Source organism: Chlamydotis macqueenii, chromosome 4 (genome assembly GCF_036417535.1).
Source record: "Chlamydotis macqueenii isolate bChlMac1 chromosome 4, bChlMac1.mat, whole genome shotgun sequence".
NCBI lineage: Eukaryota > Metazoa > Chordata > Aves > Otidiformes > Otididae > Chlamydotis > Chlamydotis macqueenii.
In genome coordinates this window covers 3,101,779-3,124,862 of record NC_141559.1, presented here as the reverse complement: position 1 = coordinate 3,124,862, position 23,084 = coordinate 3,101,779, and the positions used below count along the sequence as shown (strand labels likewise).

The 23,084-nt window shown below is 41.8% G+C and overlaps 1 protein-coding gene across 7 annotated transcripts in view; it reads right to left on the bottom strand.

The window, feature by feature from the left end:
- The window catches only part of ANK2 (ankyrin 2), a 289,370-nt gene that overhangs the window by 120,537 nt on the left and 145,749 nt on the right, over window positions 1-23,084 (bottom strand). For all 7 annotated transcript variants that reach the window (XM_086746523.1, XM_086746525.1, XM_086746528.1 and 4 more), the window contains one exon: window positions 4,803-4,904. In XM_086746523.1, coding sequence (XP_086602649.1) covers window positions 4,803-4,904 — 102 coding nt within the window. The remainder of the gene's footprint in view (window positions 1-4,802; window positions 4,905-23,084) is intronic.

The following is a 23,084-nucleotide window of genomic DNA, read 5'->3' as shown; positions in this document are numbered from 1 at the left end:
TCTGCTAGAACTATGGGCTGCACAAACGCATACTGTAAAATCTAAGTTCATTTTGCTAGTCAACATTTCAAACACTGCTTGAGAAGCAAGTTGTCTTCTCTTGCTACACTAACCAGAAACAGCAACCACAGCCTAAAACAACTACATTTGGAACATAAGGAAAACAGCTTTAAAGGAATCAGAGATTTCCAATGGCTATCAGTTTGTGGTCCTATAAAATACTAGCAATTTGATTTTTTTTTTTTTCCTCAGGGACGGTTTTTAAAACAGGGGAGTTTTTGTCCACTGAGATTTCTAACTCTCTCCAGAAATAAAGAACTACAAACGATTTATGATTTTCAGAATTGGCGATGGTGCTTTAATTCTGATGAAAGGAAGCAACTCCATAATTAACTTGATATGAACTGGAGGTAGCATTCAATAAAACCTAATTAGGTAATAACTAATTATTAACTATATAACTACTTTAGTAACTGTAACTAATCCTTGTATTCAGTATATGCAGAAATATTATGTTCCATGAGATTTTGGAAATAGTTAAATTGGGGAAACACTTTCATTATCTATAAAGACAGATTTGCAGGAAAACCTAGGATCTGAGGAAAAAAAAACACTAGAACTGAAGAAAGCATCTTCTTGCATTATCTCTGTTCAGGAAAGCTATTCTTAACACTGTGTACTGTTGCGATCTAGTCTAAAAATAGCATTGTACTGAGGGAAAAAAACCCTGCATATACAAGGCTTCATTTTTGGAAGAGTACTCAGATATCTCAGTCTTAAAAATAAAACAGACCCCTGTGCTATGCACAGAGCGTGTTAGCTTTTCCCCTTAGCTGGACCACAACCACGTAGACCCCCCATTCAAACCCTGAGGAGGAGAAGGAATAACCCTCAAGCTGCAGTCGCAGCTGCCATGGCTTATTCACCATTCTCTAACCTCTGGAATTTTTCTGTTTTGCACGCTAGTCAACCACTTTTTTTTTATCCTAGTAAGTGCAGGTATGAGTCCAGCTTTGACCTTAACCACAGTGCAAACCCACAGATTTGGAGAGTTGGTGGTGTCGCGATCCAGGAACATTCCATCTGTTTCAAGGCACTAAGAAATTACACAGCATCTATTCTGATATTTGCATTCATCTGGCTCCGATTCCGCCTCTACAGCGCGAGGGGAGCTCTGCCCGCTGCAGGCGGGGAGCACGAGCAGATAAATCCGCAGCGACCCCACTCATATTCCTCTCGTACCAACCAAGAGAATACGAACACTGGGAAAAAAATCTTGTAATGCTTCCAAGCAATTATCCTACCAGCCATGCTCTGCCCTGGGGGTGATCCTTTTTGCTAACATTGGGGCTCATAATCAAGACCTAAAATTTGCCGGATCTATTTGAATACAACAACTTGAGTCTAGATTTATTCTCCCCTAACCGGGCAACTTGAAGTTCGCCAGGTTGTGTCCCATGTAACCCAGCAAGTTTTTTTTGGCAGTAGATCTTTTAATGGAAACTTTCTTCTAGAGAGTAAGACCAGATTCTTTCTCTATGTTTTCAATGAGCAGCACATGGAGAGCCCCAGTTCTTATCCTGCCCATCATTAAATTCCTTGGCACAGACAACAGAACTGCTCTCACTTTTCTCTCCTGACTTCCCTTTGACACATGCCCACTTTCATCATCTGCAGCTTTTCTGCAGCAGGGAAGGTAATGTCACAAAATATTTTAGATTATTTCATTTCTTATTCTTTCATTCCTAGTCTTTTTTTTTTTTCAAAAATAAATAACAGCCACAATGGTGGGAGTTTTAATTCGTTTTGACATTTTTCCAGTCTGAATGTCAGCATATAAGTAGCAGAAAAGGAGCAAGGAATTTTATGGAGGCTTTCTTGGTGGTACAGATAATGTTTGGATAGCATGAAGCTCCAATTCAGGAAAAAAGCCTTCTTCAGACTAGCACTTAGCTGCATACTTAAAGTAAGTTAATTGGGACTTAGATGTGGTTTTAAAACTGAGAACAACTGGGGAGGCAGGTCATTTACCAGCACAGGCACGCTCACGATGCTCCCAAACGTAGCCGAAGCACAGGAGTTCTTCTTAGAATCGCTGTGTGCAGGGCTATGGGAATAAAACCAGGGATGCCGCACCACCAGCACCCCTCATCAGGAGTTGTCGTTCACAGGACCCTTGCCCAAGACAGACAGCACAGCCGACACACGTCAGGGACAACGCGTTCCGAGGCGACTTCTCTGCTCCCAAATACCTGCATCTTTTTACCAGGAATTCCTCCTCCTTTGAAGTTCCTGTTTAGACACTTACTGAACAGTGTCTAAAATAAATACGTATTTATTTTAAGTCCCGGTTACAGCCCTATTCAATGTGATGGCACTGGTCAAGAAGGGTTGCAAATGTAGGTCCCTAGGCCGTGAAGCAAAAGTAATTGGATTTTTATGACGGATTTACAAAAGAGTCAAGCTAAAATGTTCTATCGTATTACAGTTGTATGAATGGTGAAACTTTAACAGTGTGTTTTTACAGCAGTAATAACTATCCTGAAAGGGAAGGCAGTATTTAAAGCTGAAAATTTAAGTTCCTTTTTTATAACAATATGTAAAACTATTTATGTTAGAGAGAAGATCGACCTGTGATAAAAATATATTTAAGTTTACAGTTTTCTGAAACAAGGTAAAAAAAATATGACTGCTCTCTAACCATCTGGGGGTAACCAGAATTGCACTGCTAATGCAAGTGGGTAACAAGATTTTGATCTGCTTGGACACAAGTTAGCTCGTCAGCTAAAAATACCACCCACTTGGGCTTACTTACCAGCTGAGATCCCACAAAAATAGCAGGGGAAACCTCAGACTTCCGCACCTCGGCTCACAGGGGATCAGGTGCGTTGCGTGGGACGGCTAAGGAAAATCAACTGGCTGGCCGTACGCCTTCGGTGTGACAAAGCAGTATATAATATTTCTATAATGCCCAGACTGCCCAGCGCTTTTTCTGCTATGCAAGCGCACGTTTTTGAACCGGATTTGACCTTGCTCTTGGTGAAACAATTACCTCTGCAGTTCCAGTAACTGCTCCTAAGGGAGGAGACTGACATTGCGGAGCACTAAACCTCCTCCTGCTTCTTTTGACCTTCAAAATGAAGAAGTGTTTTAGAACCCACTGAAGATATATGAGGTTGTGCACTCACTACAGCGTTGAGAAAAATTCCTTCTAAAATGTTATGAGGGCCAAGATGGGATTTGGGCATTAAATAACCAACAGACCAAGAAAGTCTTCACCAGAACTGAATCACTGGACTCAAAGATGCACCAGAAATGCAAACCAGACTGGTTAAAACAGTAGAAAGTTCCTTCTTACAATATTAGGTTGAGGGTACACCACACGTAAGCCAAAGGAAGATGACATATAAACACTGCCTCTGAAAAATTAATTCCAACTCTTTCTGCCCCTTCAAATTAATCCCCTTGCAGGTTTCTGAAGCGGTTTACTAATAATTTTCATAAAAGTGGCTTCCAGATCTCAAGGAAGAAAACAAAAGGTTCATCTCTTCACTGAGGGTTCAGAGACAGAGCAACTGCAACCCAAATTCCAGAGACTGGGGAATTTCCCATCAGCGCTGCCGGCAGGGTACTATATTCCAGAGCATAATGCTCAACGACTTTGTTAATTTTTTTTTTTTTTTTCAGAAAAGGGAAGACTTACAATTTCATGCGGAATTATTGCTCTTGCCACCAAAGAAAATCCATGCTTCCGTAGCATTTCTTTGCTACCAAAGAAATCCACAGTGTGTAAAGTCCATGTTCCTATCAGAGCAGGAAAGAACTCGAGCTTTCAGTCTGACAACTGACTTGGAAAATGCATACCTGTCACCTTAATTGCTAAAAAAAAATTTAGAGATGCTGTTTCAACAGCCTTTTTCCTTCTAGCAATTTATTAGCTGTCACAGGATATTGGAGTCATAATATAATTTCCTTACTAATTCCAAAGCTAAATACAGCTTTATTTCCTAAATATTTTATTTATTTATAATAGGTATGACCACAGCAACTGGGAGCTCAGCTCCTGGACACAATTTACATTTAGAGCCACAACTGCGTCTCAGGACACAGTAAGGAAAATTTTGGTAATTTCTGACCTTAATGAGAATAGTTACCAGAAGAGCTTAGACAATACCGAAGGTTTCTCCACACAAAACCTGCAATAGTATTTTTCACCTCAATTTTTTTCCACTATCCGGTACGAGTATATTCCATCCCTACACATTTCCCAAAGGACAGAGCCATGCCAAACGTCTTATACCCGAAACATACTCTGCCCAAAAGGGAACATTTTTTTATTAAACCACAGTGTAGAAGTAATGCAAATGACGGGAGGAAGATTAGATTCACACTGGAATTAACTTTCAATTTTTGAAGAACACAACTCTGTTTAGTGTGGACTGCTTAAATTAGAACTGGAACTTCACAACAGAAGGTCTGTTAGTGTTAGACTACTAAAGCAGCCCTGAAATTCTGGTTACAGGTTCTTCACTAACATGGATCCATACCCGGATAAGCAAGATGGATGGATGGCAAGAAAGAGGAGCCCAAAAAGGCTTACACACAGCTTTCCTACAAGCGGCACAACTTTCTAGACATTATCAGCTTCCTGTAGAAAGACACCACTGCAGAACAAGACTGAAAACACAGCATGGGGTGAATCAAAACACCTGCATGACATAACCTAGCCTGAAAAAAAGTACATTCTGAGGGGAGTTTCTTGCAATTCGCTCTTGTGACCTTCCGCCCTTCGTGTATCCTACCTGATTGCATGTGTTAATGTCTATTCCGCTTTTCAGGTACTCCACTACTTTGTCCAGGTTGCCAGCTCTGGCAGCTCGGAGGAAGCTTGCATTGCTGTCGGACTGTAAAGAGATAAGAAGAAAAAAAATCAATCTCTAGTTAGCTCCTGCTTAAGAGAGAGCACAACATCACCAGTGACAGAGTTCCGCATTTCACGCTGCAGGAGAATAAAATTGTGAAGAAAACTGACTTCGCCTTATATCTGCATTAATTAGCATCCGCACACTTAAAGAAGGCAACACCGGCACAAAAGAGCTGCAGCCCTGCCAGGCTGAGCAAAATTTTCAATTACATTGAAAATTTATCAAGAACCAAACAGAAATCACAGAAACTTCTACTAGCAACAAGAAAAAATACATGCATCAACTTGCCAGCCATAGTTTTCTGGTCTGTTTTTATATATATATACATATATACTCAAAACTCTGGAAAATGGTTGACCAATCCAATTATTGGCCCTCCTACTTAAGAAAACATACACTGGCTTTGGAGCTGTAAGAAGTAAGAAAGAAGTAAGTAATAAGAAGTTACATGGCATATTCATGCACACGCAGTGGCTTAACACAGAGGTACACGCTGGAGAAAGAACAATATCCAAGAGCAAAAAAGTCCTATGGCTATATTTTATCAGCTGTCACACAGAAGTGGGACATGTTAAAGGAAAAAAAAAAAAAAAGTCCCCAAAACCAAGCAGCACTGCAAATGTGGCTAACCATAGAGCAAAGCGGATGAAGGACTCGGGCTCGAGTGGCTAAATCCAGGATAACGTTGTAAACGTGCTCGCTCCTGAACTGCACGCGTTTGCATTTAAAGCCCAATTAGCACCTACAGGTTTAAAATAAAATCATGTTTGCATTTTTCAGAAAAAAAAATGTGGGATGTGCTGTTAAGCAAGGGAGCGTGAAATGCCTCTGCCCTCTTGCCTTTATCTCTGATTATGACATGAAATTACGGTGGCTATTTGATACCAGCGCATGCTTTGATGTTCACCGACACGCAGGTGAACCGGCCACGAACGCCACTACGGAAACCAGGGAAAACAACGAAGTCATGCCACAGATTAAACAGAACAAGGATTGGGAATGCGCACAAAGACTGCAACCGTTTTCAGACTTAAAATCAATAACTAGAGCAGGAGTGAGTTTCAAACCCCAGGTAAATAACTGCAAGAGGCTGGTTTGTGATTAGAGAGGTAGAGGAGGGAACACATGCCATCGGACTCGCACGTGGCGTTCCACCGAAACACCTCCCATGGAGCGCGTTTCTCATCCAATTCCACCTCCCCGTCAGAAAGACCGGGTGAAAAGGGCTTCTTCACGTCGCGAGAATATCCTAAAGGCCTTCCACTTTCAGCTTATTAACACTGATCGACACAGCAATTTATTTCAGCCACCCAATGCATTTCAACGCATTTATTTGGGTCACCCTACTTCTCACGCTGTACCAACATGCTTCACAATCCCCGATCCCGCCCTACTTTCATCCGCAACAGATGGACGTCACCAAAACGATTCTTCTTACAACTGCGCTACCTGCCAAGACTAAAATATTTCCTTTCAAATGCCTTCCAGCAAACTTTAGCGCATTTTCCCTGTCTTTTACTGTTAAGAAAACAGGCCCTCTTTCTAAAGGCGCAGCAGGGCGAGGGGGAAGGTAGCGCAGGAATTCACGCTGACAGAACCCTTTTACAGCTTCAGGCTTCTGTCGGGCAAGCGTTCGGATGAGGCTTGGCACAGGAGGTGATTCCGACCGGTACCTGAAAGAGATCCCTTCAAAGATCGAAGGATGGCTATTAGTGCTGCGCCAGCTCCTGTGACGCGTGCGTGAGCATCAAGGAACAAAATCGGATTTTCTTTCACCTTTTTTTCAGTGACATGAAGCCTCTGAAAGGCTAAAAATGTTCAAGTCTCAACAGCTGGAAGCTCAGGTTGCAGCTAAGACTGTACGGCGATATTCCATTTGCTTCTGGCTGAGAAGACGCAAGCAGCGCTTTCCAAAGAGAACGTCATTTCCTTGATTCCTACTTTGGTTATCTCAAAATTAAATTACGTACAGCCAAATATCGATCACTTTTGACTGGGGATACATCATTTCAGCCAGAAATTAAAATTTTCAGAGCACTGTAAACAAACAAACTACAACATGAAAAAAAAATCACTATAACCTTAAGTATACTCACAGCAGAACACAAACGTGTTCTTTATAAGCGCCTAGTTGTCAGACGTCGCATAAGAAAATACAAGTAATTATTGAGCGAATATATGATTTTTTTAAAATGGCTGAGAGGCTGTGGATTCAACTTCTTTCTTGCAAATTGCAATGCCCGAATTTTGCCTGAAGTTGAAACAGATAGCTCAGGGAATCTCAGTAATTAAACCATATATGGAAATTAGTATTTTATTCAAATAGTTGGAAACCTTCCCTTCTGGTTCCTCTGTCTTCACTCTGGTTGCCTTTCCCGTCTCACCGCGTATCACATCACTTATCGCACATTGCCTGCGTCCGCTGCTCAAAGGCATTTTAGAGACATGTGCAAAAATAAACCGTGAAATCTTATGCTGTACTAAATTCATAGGAATTTCTCCACATATGCAAATTTGTTGGTGAAAACCAGCTTCTTGCTTAAGAAAGAACGATGGGGGAGTAGGAGGCATGAGTTTTCAAAATACAGTTTTCATAACAACATTATCTTAACATCCAAATACTCATTTGAAATTCTGTCTATCGTAAATTTATTCCTGCAGGTCGGCTTGGGTTCCTTTCCCCCTCCAAGAGCGGCGAATGACCCCAGCCTGCCCATAATCACAAATACCGCTGCGGCAGAACGGAGTCTAGCAACAAGGCCTACTGAACAATTCTCATCCGCTAAATACAGTTTATTAATTGAATCACAGCAAAAAAAAAAAAAAAGAACTTAAAACTCATGTATAATAACCAAATAGTTGTTTTACACCTTAAGTTAACATTTTTGGGTTTATGGAGAAAATTTATTTAGCGATTTACACTGGAAGAGGTTGGTCCTGATCAGGAGATGAGCAAAACCTGGTATTAACTTGTACGTTTTATAGACATCAAGAAACTCAAATCATTAGCAGTTATTAAAACTTTCAGGTTAAATTGAATCCTGTATAATTTTCACACATAAAATGAGAATTAAGACAGAATTTGTCGATGAGGCAGGGTTATCTGACAGTGTAAACGCCATGTACAAACTGCAGAGTTGTGAGGCAGCGTTCGTCCAACAGCTGTTTCTATAATTAGAAAAATGCCGATGGCTTGTTAACTCTTCTTCATTAAAAAGCTCTTAATTGCCTGGTGGCTCATCATGTTAATACGTTCAGGTAACGCCTGCAGCTGAGAATTCAGCTCACCACAGAAGGAAAGTTGTGTAATCTGAACTCAGGTTTTTGCAGCTTCTTGATGCTATTCAGAACCTAAAAGATGGAACGGGGTAAAACGACGGGTATGTCAACACATTCCATTAATATTGGATTACGCCGTACTTCCTAGAGTGTCAATTTATGCTCCTGTCCCTGAGACAACCACTACATTTTGTCCCAATCGGCGTGGTTATTCTCTGATTTCAGAAGCCATCTGCTCAAACCAGCCATGGTTTAACTGGGTGCAACTCCAAGAGCGGCACAGAGGAGGCGTTACCGTTACCCAACTCGTTTGTCACATACGGATTTTTTTTTGCCAGTGGGGTTGCTTTTTCCACAGCAGCATTCAAATATAAAAGATGAGGCTTCAAAAAGGAGTGGTTTTCCCCCGCCAAACAGTTTCTGTAAAACCTGCCAACTGGTTTTCAGCAGCTCACATTTTATCTTTTATACCCTGATATTTTTTTTTTTCTTCAGCTGAAAGCTGTGCTGCTTCTCCAAAGGGCATCCCAACAGAACAATGGTGATTTTGTGAACTGCGGGCCTAAGATGCAGCTATGACTGCAAGAAGGCAAAAGATAGATAGATAGGTAGATAGATATATATATATATTTATTTTTTTTTTTTAATTAAACTTCACAGCAGAGTCTCAGCCTGCAGTTCTGATACGCATTCCAGAACGCAAGCTAAATCTTGCACTTGCAATGGCACGGGCTCAGTAATCTAACACTGCTAAGTAAGTTAAATGAGATAATAACCGCTAGAATGGAACCATTTTCCCAACTTTTCATTAAATACTGTTCATCATCTGAAAAAAAGAAACACAGCAGTGCTTTACTTCCAAAGCCACTTCCTTTGCTTATAAAAATGTATGGTTTATTCCCATTAATTTACTGGAAGACAGATTAAATCACAGATCTTAAAGAACGTTCCGTATCTAAATTCCTGGATGAACAATGTGCCCAGTTTTCTTATTTCCATTTCAAAAAAGTCTTTTTATCACAGAGCTTTTCCCTCTCAAGCACGCATAGGCATTTCACATCTAACATCCCGCTCTGTACCTGGGGTTGTATAGAATCTGTTAATAAAGAGCGGGACTGAAAGGCTTGCAATTCCAAGACAACAGTCTTAATGAAACAGACATCTTCTCATAACCTAAACCATCTTCACATCCAGGAAAAAGCCAAAACTGACCTTAATATAAACCAACTTTTTTTTTTTCCCCTAACTGTTGAACTGAAAGACTTCTTCCCACAATTTTAATAGTTGCATACGAGAGTTCTGTAGCAGTTTCACATCTTACTACGAAGACTGCTCTCAGAGAGCTGCCTTTGATATTTAGAAAGTTTCTTAGTGCTGTCACACCGCCTCAACAACCATATATTTCTGAGTAACGTAAGGAGGAGAAAACCACGCCTAGGCTACCAGCTCGATCTGAGCATCAGTTCCTGCTACAAGATTGCTCCAGACAGACACAACTGAGAGTTACTACACGCTTATGGACCCTTCTGATTTTTACTAACGGAAAAAAAAAAAAAAAACAGGCTTCAACTATTCTATCTTTTGACACTGATGGGAAAATTCCCAATTATTCAGTAGGGATGGCTTTCACTTTGTGCTGGTTGCTGTATTTCGACATCTCTGACTCTTCCGCAAACTCCTCCTGGAAACGCCCGAGCTTGCAGGACACCAGCCATCCAGCCGCTCTTTTCTTCCCACCGCAACGCAGAAATGTTCAATCAGTTTTGCTTTGTTTTTAACCAGAAGAACAAAGAGGATAAAGGGCTGCGTTTGGCAAAATACTTCAGCCTACGCTTAATTTTTACCACATCTTTAGGTCCAATTGATCTCAAATTGAACAGGTTTAAGTTATTTGCTAAAGGATGGATTTAAATACACGCTTAAGTGTGTTCCTGAGCTTGGGCCAATATTAGCAAATACAGCAGCAGCAAAAGAGGAAGAGAAAACTAATGTAAAATCAACCCTCGCTTGAGCCAAGAAGCAAATGTCTTCTGTAAACCCTTTAGGATACTTAGCTGCCACAGACATCTGTAGGAGTCCTCCCACGAGGTTCATTCATTTGACGTACTGGACTCGCTGCCAGCTGACTTTTACTATGTCAATGAAGGATTTGTGAGAACTGAGGCAAAACCGCATAGTTTTCCATGGAAAAGAATAGAATAAAAAGTCTTTTGCCCAGCTGCGTGTTCCGTCCAAACACAGCATTTGAAATGCTAGATGTTATTTTAATCCACGCTGATTTCCAAATATAAAGTAACATCAGCAATAGGGTTCTAGTCCAGAAGAGCACTTCAGTGCTCGCTAACTTCAGGCATAATCCCTGACGTCCCCCCGGGCTACTCACGGACCAGACGCCTTGGTGTAAGGCCCAGCTTGGAAACAATGTGTGCAAGTCAGAACTACGCTCAGCAGCGTGAATCTGAAAAACAGACTCTCAAAAGTGCCTGGAAAACTTCATCGGAATTTTTTAAAAAGAAGAAAGAAAAAAAAAAAAAACCAAACCAAACAAACACCAAACCAAAGCAACAAATGAAACCCCAAACAATTTGAATGTAAAGAATGAAAGCTCTTGCCACAGTCTAGGTAATCCTGAACACCAGAAAAATCTAAAAATCTTCATGTTTTTTACTAAGACTTTTAAACTACTCTAACAAGAGAAATGGATAATCCTATTGTTTAAGGGAAAGTTTCCTGTGCTGGAATCTGAGGGCAAGATCATTTAGTCATTTCCTGAAACAACAAGGATTCGGGTGATGTTCAAACGGACCACAGGATCCGTCTTAGTTCTCCTATGCGACACGCACATCTGCCGAAATCTCTTAAATACCCATCTGGAACCAAGGTTTCCAATAATTAAAGAAGGAAAAATACTGAGGATCATCTGGACACCATCTATTGAGATCTTGAAGTGCTAGTAACAACTTTAGGACTTGGCAGGCATTTAAATAGTGTCCATGGCAAGTGCCCATTACTAATGTTCCTACACAGAGAGGTAACACTGCTAGGACACCTCTAGAAAGAACGAGGATGCCATCCCAACCATATCTAGCGGAATAATAACTAACCTTAACAAAAATCTAGCCTGCTAGTGGAGTTTAGGGCAGACTGTTGACAGATCATTCCATCACACTCATTAATTTTTCATCCCCTTCCATCTTATCGTCAAAGGGACATTTGCTAATAAAAGCAACGCGCTAACACCATGCGCTCAAGAATCAAACAGCTTTACTTACCTAAACGCCGCTAACCGACTGCCCACTGATTCAAACTTACTGGTGCCATACACAGAAAAAGAAAAACCGATTTCATGTTCCTTTGAGATGGACCAAGACAGATGCAAACAAAGTGAGCGTTACCGAAACGCAGCAGTTTCTAACTCCATGCCAGTTCTGCCAGCAAGACTCATCGCAGAGACCTTACTTGCACAGAAAGGCACAGCAGATACCGAAGTACTAAATGAAGAATTTTTCATTTTGTCCATTGTAGAAAGAACCCAGGATCCACTTAGGAGATCTGGACAGCAGAGAAGAATCAGTTTCATCTTAACTTCACCTCTATAAAAACCACACCTCTAATTCCAGCCAGCCACGTAGGCTTAGCCCACTTTAAGGTAAGTGTCTACAAATACACAGAATTATTTTTTTTTAAAAGTAATTAAATGTATACTATACGATTATGAAATAGTATGGTTCTGGGTTTTTTTTTAATTGCTGCTGCTATTTCAAATAAGGAATCATAGCAATAAATATAATGAGAGACTGTAAATCTTCTCAGGGAAATGCAGCAATTTGTCTTTGCAGTCGTCCAGGCCCTGTAACATCTGGATCTAGACGGATGTTCTCAAGCGACTCGGTCAGTCCCTACCACAGCCATGGAAGGCCAAGATCATATGATTAAGCGTATCAAAGACGTTATCAAAGCGCCCGATCTCCGCCTGCTATGAAAAGCTCTGAAGGCTGACTGAAAAGTATCCGGGAAAAAAAAAAAAAAAGAAGAAAGGAAAAAACCAAAACCTCCAAAGATCACATGCTGCTCGGTTTGGCTCACTCCTGCCTCCTCAAAGACCCGACCTTCTGCAGAAGGCTCGCTTGGAGACCGCGCGTCCAGAGAGAGAGAACCCTTCCAAGAATCCGCTTATTTGTGTCACGGGAACCTCCCTACGCTCGCTAACAGCTTCGGGCCACTCACCTTAAGGGAAATACTGTAAAAATCCTGCTGAGATCCACCTATTCAGCAACGGACACAGGGCTGTCCTCCCCCCGCTGCCCCGGGAGCCCTGTGCTTCCATCGTCCCTCCCCATGACTTCATGTTCCCCATCAAAAATGTTAGAGATTATTTGTGAATTCAACCGAAAACTGGTTGGTGGGAGAATTAAAAAAAAAAAAAAAAGTCTGAAATATCAAAGAAAGAGTTTAGAAGAACTGGTCCAACTGTGTTGTCAGTGAAATAAGCAGTAGAACTGGTCAGAATATTTGAGCCAAAAAAATTTCCTACCAGAAACCAAGATAGCATCAAATTATTTTCTAGGACAAAGCAGAATTTCTTGTGAGCTGCTGCTGGGAGTGCCTCCGCTCTCTTCCCTGACGAATGCTGTAAATCTCAGCTCCATCTCCCATAACGCGTTGTAGTCATTCATGCGAGTGCAAAGCATGATACTGACCTGAGAGCAATTTTAGTTTAGATCAACACGGGAGAACATAATATTTGGATATATTGACATTAAAGGTTTTCTGATCTTCCCTGTTCTGCCAGAAGTTTTGACACTACCTCCTTGCATTGCCAATTTGGAATAACAAATTTCCCAAATAGAGGAAGAAAAAAAAAAAGAAAAAATAAAAGAAAGATAAAAGCAGCACTTCACGTGCCATGGGCATTATACAAGAATTCATCTCAGTTCTCTTCCGCTTTGCAGAGCAAACGCTGACATGACTGCTCTCAGCACTTACTGCGCACCTACATCTCAAGTCCTGCAGCCACCAGCGCGAGCCCCTCGCCCGTGCCTGGTCCCACTCCCCGCAACCCTCGTCCGCAGAAAGATCTGCGGGGCCCTGCCTCTGCTGCAAACACAGAAAACGACACCATGTACCGGACGAACAGCTTAAAAAGAAAGTTAGAGAGTTCAGGTTTTGCGAACGATCGATGCAGGATCATTTATAGCAGCGTGCTGGAAACCAGGCCGGCTGATGACACCCATTCATTGGAAGGACTGGCTCCCTGACGCCGTTCTCTCCCCGCGTACCTAAACCTTCTGGCAGCTGACAACACTTTTAAGCAGCCGCCCAGCGCAGTGACAGCTGCTTTTTAATTACAGCCGGTCACAACGGCAACAGCAAAGCCTGAACATGGACGCGGTTAGCAGATCTCTTAACACTGTGGGCTACCAAGTGAGACTCAGGCTGAGCAGAGAGATCCTTTCCAAATCTAACACGCACAACCCTGACCTTAAATATTCCCTTTGATCCCCGTTTTCTCCAGCCAACACTTACCAGGGCTTCAGGAACTTTACTTTCTTCACTGTTGCATCCGTAATAGTCTGGGGTTTTATCCAAATCCTGTATGTTCCCTTGCGTTCTTACACCCTTATCGGAATGACAAGACTGGCAAATCGGTGCATTGCCCATATCAGTTCCTCTCCCAACTCCGACAAGCAGGACTGCCCTCGCGCCGCAGCGGGTGCCCGGCGCTCCCCACAGCCAGCCGATGATCCAACGAGGAGGATCCCGCCCGCGCTCCGCTCCCCGGCCGCTCGTCCCGGGCTCCCTTCCCCGTGCCGTCCTGTGTCGCGCAGAACCCGAAACCCCGGCAACTGCGGGCAGCGGCTGGTGACCATTTCCAATTCAGGCGCTGGTGGCTATTTTTACACCTACCAGGCCAGCTATGCATGTCAATGGCGCTGGGGTGGGGGGGGGACCACTTTCCAGCACACAGCCAGTCTGCCTAGCGCGTAAAGTTAAAGTCCCACGGAGTGAAATGCTTCTCCACGGGAGGGTTATTGAATTACCCGGCTGCATGCCTTTGAATGGTTTCTTTTTTTCCTACGGCTCTCGGTCTCGCTGTGTTTCCGTGAAGCGCTAAATCTCAGAACGGTGCCTTCGACTAATTCAAGTTGCATTATTTGATTTTTACAAAACAAGACAAAATGTACGAGTACAGATTTCATGATCGTTTCATTCCAGTGATCCCCGTGGTATTTCATGCTCGTGTAGCTAATAACTGTGATGAGCTTGCTGTTGAATTGTCGTATCCCCCGGGTTTGATTTCAGAGGAGCTCAACTCTCTCCAAAGAGGACAATCTCCGATGCTAGATCACTTGAGCTCTTGTCTATGTCATGTCTGATCTTGTTTCGGGTTGATATTGTTGTTTTGGTTTAGGGTTGTTGTTTTGTTTTGTTTTGTGTTTTGTCTGGGTTTTTTTTTTAGCTAGAATAGTAATTATTTAAAAAAAAAACACCAAAGCAAGCAAACAAACAAAAACCCCACCAAAACTGAGAATAAGGACATTCTGTCTAGGTTTGACTTAGTTATCATGACCGTACACAACAGGATAAAAATCATTTGGAGGACTGCCTTTTGGATTCCACCCATTATCCCAGAACAGGCCCACTGCAGAATTAAACCCAAAATGAAACCAACCCAAAACCCCACAAAAGCCACCTGAGAAATAATCAGCAGTTTTCAAACGTTTTCCCCGGCCCCCTCTTAAGGATTACAGATTGGTATAGGGTTCTTTTTTGGGTTAACTACCCTGAGGTAGATTTAAAACGGCTCTACAGTTTTCCCTTGACTGAGGAATGCTCCAGGATGGGATCATTCAGCTCCTTGGAAAAGCCTCAGGTGCTACGATGTGGAATGAGTAGGAACACATGCAGGACAGACACGTGCACAAAACCGTTAAATTCACTGTCGCCTTTGGTTATGCAATGGTGTATTGCATGGAACTGAACGATATCTGAACTACAAAATGTCCCTGACAAGGACATTTTTGGAAAGACCAGGAGAAACTCTTCAGCAGGGCCTGTTGTGGTAGGATGAGGGGTAATGGTTTTAAAACAGAGGGAGGTAGATTCAGACTGGATAGAAGGAAGGAATTTTTTATATTAAGGGTGGTGGGGCACTGGCCCAGGTTGCCCAGAGAGGCGGTGGATGCCCCATCCCTGGAAACATTCCAGGCCAGGTTGGATGGGGCTCTGAGCAACCTGATCTGGTTGGAGATGTCCCTGCTCCTGGCAGGGGGTTGGACTGGATGGGTTTTAAAGGTCCCTTCCCACCCAAACCCTTCTGTGACTCTATGGTTCTATTTAATGTGAAATGAACTTAACAAGAAAACACAGAAGAGGGTGAAACAAGGCATCAGCACAAGGGGAAAGGGTGGCAAGCACAGAGTGGCATGCATTCCTTTGAAATAACGCTCGCAGAAAGCAACAATCTGTGCAGACATCTGACGGAGAGCAAGGGATAAGCTTTCTGCCAGAGCCTTTTAACAATATTACTGTTGTTCGCCAAAATGGTTGGAAGTCATTAGGGCAAATTACTCAGAAAGCAAACACGTTCGTGTTTTGCCAGACTTAGTTGGGACATCACATTGTAACCAAGTATATGTCTTACGATGCAGGATCCAAAGCCTCTGTGGAGGAACATGTTGCAGTATCTTTGTACGTTCCCATGCTCATTTTCGGCTGCTGTTGTCTGGGCTGCAGATCTATCCCATCAGGCAGCAGGGAAGAAACCAAAACACAAAGGCGTGGTTTTCAAGCATGAAGCTCATACCAAAGCCTCCTAGTCCTCCTCTGCGTACAGAAAAGTCAGAGCCTGCTCTGTGTTACACCACCAGAACTGCTCGGTAGCCCACGACCTCATGTCTCTTCCAGGGAAATGGAACTTTTTAAAGAACGTCCTGGGGGGAATTGACCGAATACACTTGTTTTCCCACACTTTAACATACCCTTTGCTCCTCAGCAGCACAACAGACCTTTGTGCAACGCTAACTCCAAACCTTAATTACTCCCTTAAGTAGAAAGCCTTCAGAAACACTTCTAAGTGCCTGGTAAGAAAGAGAGCAGAGGAGCTCATAGCCTAGACTTCAACGTTGACGCTACGACAGCAAGCAGCTGACTGAGAGGGGACCCCCCTTGTTCCCCAAAACGTTGACATGTTTAGGAGAAACATGAAAACTCCTCAGTAGTCCAAAAATCCACCTTTTTGTTCCAGTTTGTGCCCTGCATTCATGCTTTAAACATGTATCCAACCCTCAAGCATCTCGGCAGGCTTTCCCCAAAGTTAGCGTTGTAAAGCAGCAGCGTTAACCGTGTCAGGACTTTCATTTTTTAGGAGAACTACTCTGGTAATGTGCTTCTCTCAGAAACCCTATTCTTCCCCTCCCTTGCCTTCCTAAGTCAAATTCTAGTCATCCACTGATCCAGCTTTCTCTGTTCTTGGCCAATAAATGTTTGAGATTGAGTTTTCACATGCTGAATTCCGTCTGACACCAAGAAACCAGGGAACAAACCAAAGAACCGTGGTATTATTTGGAGCAACCAAGGGACTGCCCTGGTCCATTTGTTGAAAATTGTCATAGCGCTAGTCTCTGCCTCTCCGCAATTTCAAAACACCCCTCTTTCTCTCGGCATCATTCTTATGCGATGTTGGTGGCTCACTGTAACACCGTCATTACCTATTGCTTGGGGGGAATTCCATCCCTACGGGGAATTTTCTCCCAGCAACTTTTGCACTTTCGTACCCCCCAGATCTTGCAAAGTGAGCGGAATTCACCAAAAAACGCAGACCAGCAAGCTGAAAATCCTCAGTAAAGATTATTAATAGTATAATAGGCTTTCTGCAAAAAAATATAGAACCCTATGAAAACCACTATCAGCTGCCTTCTCTATTATGCTATAGGCTTTGGAAAACATTCAGGTTTCATCTCTTGAACTCTTTCTAAACCCGCAGCAGTTCCGACTATCAGCTTTTCAGCAACACAAAGCCATCAGCAGATTTGCGGGAATCGCATCTTGTAAGATCTTTCCCATTAAGCTCAGCAAAATGGGAAATCAGCCATTAAGTGCATTTGCAGGAGTCTTACTTTGTTACATTCGATACTTGTTTAAACAGTTTTCCCAACATCGTGACACTGAGCAGAGACGCAGCTGTGGATAACATTAAATACAGCTGAGTAAAGATACTCATTTTTAAGCTTGACCAGAATGCCCCCACATTTTTTTTTAACAAAACCGAGGTCTAGCATATTATAGAATGTCTGTTCTGAACAGTATCAGATATTTTTATAAATATTTTTCTCAGATATGCTTGGTTTAAATGCACCTCCTTTGGTCAGCAAGCGCCTGCACGTATTTGTGATTTCTGCTCTAGTCTGGTTGATTTGCACTTTGCCATATCTAAAAATACTGAATGTAGTCAAGGGATGAAATCCAGATGTAAAATACACGGAAAGCCCTGTAAATTAAACATTGAGAACAAACCCCAACGATAAACGCAGACAGTATTGCCTGAGACCATATAAAATACTAAGTGAAAAAAATGAGAAGCTTTATCATCCAAAAGATTAATGTTAAAGACAAAGTAACACTGAAAGAAATGTTTTTGCAGATGTAACACTGAACTTTTATCACACTTACGCATACGTTATGCTTCATAACCTCACCAATAATAAAAACAAGCACATAGAGATTATAATGTCATCACCAACAAGAACTTACTCTCCTAATTACAGTTTTTCTTCTCTCACCAGTTACTGTTTGCACTTTTCCAAAGATTCTTGTCATTCAACGGAGTCATTGCAAAACACTGTGACTTTCCTACCAGTGCCCACCAAGAAAAACAGCGCAACACAAACCCACTGATTCGCTGCTACTTGCAAAATCTCAACTGAGACCTCAAAGACCTCAAAGTGAGAAGCAGCGAAACCAAAGCTGTAAGCTAATCTCCAGATGGAGACTTAATTTTGCGGGACACCGTTCCCCAGGCCAGGAACGGCAAAGCTTGTGCCTTGTAAGATGGAAGAGGACTAGGGACAGTCACGCGCACCCAGGTATGTGGCAACGCAAGGAAAACTGCGCTGCTGCCGCTGCGAAGAATGCTGCTTCATCCTTTTTTGCCAGTACTATCACAGCCTGGTTTGTCAGCAGAGGTTTCGGTTACGCCCTAAGGTAGCACGGTGGCTCAAATAACAACGCAGGAGGTACTGTAAAAACATGGAGTGCTGCAACATAAAAGGGAAAAGGGAAAAATGAAGAAAGAGAGAGAAAGAGTGCCGAGTATTGAGACAAATCATAACCTATATATTGTTACAAATCCCCACATTTATTATTGTGAATTCTTGCTCCAAAGAGGTATTTCCTACTACACCTTTATAGTTTTTTGGTTTTTTTTTTTTAAGTGAGAAAAGAGACTGTACTGGGACTTACACATTTCTAGATTTCCTGAACTTTGAAACATTTCCTAAATGCAACATCTTTCACTTTTAGGGATTTCTCTGTGGGAGGTCAAGTACAACGTGGCTCAATTCCTTCTGGCAACTATTTTGGGTCAGATCGGGAGCTCATGCAGATTATAAATGCTGATGATTTATGCCTTTGTATCACTTATGCCCCCTTTATGTTTTATAATAATGCGACTGATGTGATCATTATCCTCCCAAAACTCAGCCTTTTCTTTTTGCTGGTACCTACTGTATGTTGGTCACACAGGCCACAACAAAACTCCTGAAAGCCAAGCAGCCTTTATAACGAGGCAGTTGTCTGCTATAGAGGACCCAGCAGCAAATCCTTTTCAGCTTAAATAACTGGAGTCCAATCAATTGAAAAAAAAAAAAAAAAAAAAAAATCTATTCTGAGCCATTTTGCAGAGGACAGATCATTTTGCTATGCTTTAGATGGTGAATCGTTCAACACATTAAGCGTAACGATCTCCTCCGAACCGCGGCAGAGAGCTCTTAATCCAAGTAGCACCATATGTCCTTGTATCTCTGTGAGAATGAACAGAGAAAACCTGCTTTTTAATCACCCCAGCTGCACATCCTGCAGTACGGAACGGGCACAGGCGTGACAGAACTGGGAAAAGATTGTTTCATGGATAGGAAAGTTTCAAACACAGTAGTAAATAATATAAACAATTTTTTTTCAAAAAGCTATACAATCTCTGCTATACTGAAATACTGATGGCTCCCTGGTGATTTCACACGACCTTCCTCCAAACAGAAGCCACTGAGCCTCCAGCATTCCACAGATAAAACAGATAGACCAAAAAAAAAAATTTAGAAAGAAAAGAAAAATCAAAGTGTGGACAATTCCAGTTCAAAGATACAGCACACTGCCTGATACACCCTTTATATACTGGTTAAAGTGGAAGCAAGGGCAAAAGGGAACCTTCTTAAACCAGTATTCATAGTGTTCAGATGTGAGCAACCTGACCTGGCTGGAGATGTCCCTGCTCCTTGCAGGGGGGTTGGACTGGCTGACCCTTGAGGGTCCCTTCCAACCCAAACCATTCTGTGATTCCGTGTAATCTATCAAAATGCAGTATTAACTGAACCGTTACTATTTTGGTTTCCTGTAGTTCAAAACATACTGGTTTATTTCATGCTTGGTTTCATAGCTATTCACAGAAAGAGAAAACGTCTCGTGAATTCTGAGGTAATTAGAAAAAAGTTCATTTCCCTGCTACAGATTATCAAATGATCAGCATGCAACTTGCTAGCAAAGTTGTTTTTTTATTATTAGCATGTACCCATCTATTTTCCTGTGTGAAAAAGGCAAAGCGTATCGCGCAGAGTGTGTATAATCACAAAACTAGCAAAATTTATGACTGACTTAAAAGTTTGGGTCTAATCAGTGGAAGAAGAGGTATTCAATACAATTTTATCAGCTGATCTTAATCTATTTACTGCCCGTCATTCTCTCAAGCCAGGGCAAGAAACCCCGCAGGACTCTCTGGGCAGTTCTTCAGCTGGAATCGAAGTGTGACCATGAATTACGACATAAATACCTGATTGATTTCAACTCAAATGCAGAACCACGTCATTCTTGTGGACTTGTATCTTTGCCACCCTTACACTGCAGATCGAAGGAAGTACTTGTAATGCACAGCAATATTTGTATTTGCTGACAGATACGGAAAAGCAGTTGTGTTATAAAATTACAGCTGCTCACCAAATTAAAAAAACGCACGCATGTGCTATTCAGCATAAAGACGGTCTATGCAGGAAAGTCTGGAATCCGCAGTACGTTTGGCCAACACAGAGAAGCATTTCTATCAATTTAGTTGTGTGAGCCCAACTTCACTTTGAGGGATCTTGCCAGAAGCAATAACCTAAGTGTGGTGGTGCAACAAAGCTTTTGCTGCACCAAAATGTGAATCTCAGGGTAAAGGGGTAAGAATGCAGTTCAGACCCACCCGTGCCAACATAACTGCTAAGTATATTACCATGTCTTGTGCCCAAAACAGCTTTTTTTTTTTTTTCCCCTTTTCAACAAAAGTAAATGTTTTTGAGAACTTCATGTTTATATAACCCTCTGTGGCAGTAAGCTCTAATTGGTACCTATTTCTCTTAGGCAGTTCAGCGTAAAGCTAAATGAAATATCTGGCCCTTTACTAGCTCTAATTTTTGTTCCTTAACACAGACGAGATACTAATTCAGCCTTAAGCCATCTTGTAGGATTTCGTGGAGCCATCTCATTCACAATTTGGAATATCCAAGTAAGGCCTCAATCCTCTTCTCTAAGATAATCATCCTATCTTCTCTTTTGAATACACCAGCAGGAGATCACCGCTGACTCTCTGAAAATCCTGCTCTCTTAAGTCCTTGTTATAGAAATACAGAAGGAAGAAAAACAGTCCCACTACAGACCGCTGTACCCGCCGCGGCCTTCCCCCCGGAAGCACCCTACGGGTACTCCCATGGCGTGAGCAGAAACGTTCCACTGACCCTTTCCCTTTTGAAGTTCTTGCTTCTGCTTGATTTCTTGCAAATTTTATACAACTTTCAACGACAAAACTTCCATATTTTCCTGTAAAATCAATCTGTCGGGGGAATATATATTTCATAAACAACATATGTGTGTATTACACATTGACAGTTTTCCACATGATGCCTCTTGTTTTACTGGAGTTTAAGAGAATCAATTAATTCAACAAGGAATTAAAGGTAACAACGTTAAATACCTAATTCTTCCTTTCCAAAAGATCCTGCCATTCAGTGACATTCACTAAAATGGACTTCAGTCAGGCTAATGTCCAACATTTATTGACGTTTAAGTGTTTTCCTGCCTAAACATCAATTGTCCTCCTATTTTTCTGCAGTGCTGGTAACGGGAAGAAAGAGCTTAATCAATTATAATTGAGAGAAAGAGTGAAAATCCTTTAAGAAATGGTGCATATGTGCATTAACTAGCACAGAATCTTATATCTGGAACACAAGGAAGTGCAGGTTCTGATAAATTTCCTCATATTAAACATTGCTTCCCCCCCCTTCAAAAGTTACCTTATCACAAGCTTTGACTATTTTTGCACTAAAACTTCAAAGAGAAAAATGGGCTGTGACTAACTTATCTTCCCTGGAGCTCTGTCCTCGGCAGGACGATGAAATCTGCTTACGGCCCAGCACATGCAAAACGTCATGGCTAGTAATTGAAAGTTATATGGTCTTATCAGGCCTTTTGTGGAACTGGGGAAATCAGTGTATTTTTCAAGCGCTGAAAAAAAAAAACCCGTAATTTATGTTAGTATTAAACACTTGTTGAAACTGTATCTGTGCAAAACTTCTTTCTAAATATCGCTTGAAACTGTTAATAACTGGGTAGAGAAGTATCCTCTTGGCTCAGGGGCAGCTTGCATAACATGCTGGAAACAGAAAGAAGTAGACTGAGGCCTGCCAGACCTAAGAAATGCTCCAAGGAATTGAAAATCAAATAAAGAAATCTAGATTTCAGTGTCACCTACCAGCTTAAGAATAAATAAGAGAGAGCATCAGTTGTAATATATATATATATGCAACGGTTTTTCCATTTCTATAGTCGTTAATTAAAGTAAAAAAAAAAAAAAAGCATGTTCTTAGGGAATCCTCAAAGAATGATACATTTTCGGTTAGCATTGTACCCCTGATTCTAGTTTTTACTCTCCCATAATAATCAGTGGTTGCTGATGTACAAAATTGCACAGATTCTTACGTACAGACCAGTAGTTCACTTACCCAGTTGCTTTTTTAATTTTGCCTCCTGTGCCTGCCTGTTATCTCAGGGCCCACTAAACACATCTGCTCTAACAAGTGTTTCTACTAATCTGTGTAAGAAAATACTTTTAGCTGGAATATTAAGCTATTTGGTTTAATAAATTGCTCTTTGTGGTTAAACTAGTATCAAAAAAGCGCGTCTAGTGCCACCGGAAGAGAACTACCCCTGCTCCTCCCCAGTTCACTCACTAATTGGAGTCAATGCCCGTTGATATACACATATGGACACACACTGAGTATCTCTGTACCAAAACAACCTGGCTACGCAAAATGGACTTGCATTTAGTTGAACTACAACCACAAAACAGTGTAATTATTTTTTTTTTATTCTGTAATATTACTGCTTGGGTTATACGCGCTCAACTAACCACACCACAAAGTTCCTTGAAGAAACAAAACTGAATCCAGCATTACTGACTCCAAGTCTCTGGCTTCAACCAGTTGACAAGGCTTCTGTGCAAGTGAGAAGACATCGTCTTGGGAGCAAACTCCAAAGGGGTTGTTTTTCCAGCCTTTGAAGAACGAGTGAGTCACGAAATGAAAAGTTCTGTGCCATACTCATCGCGTGTCAACATACAATATTTGAAAGCTCGGCTTA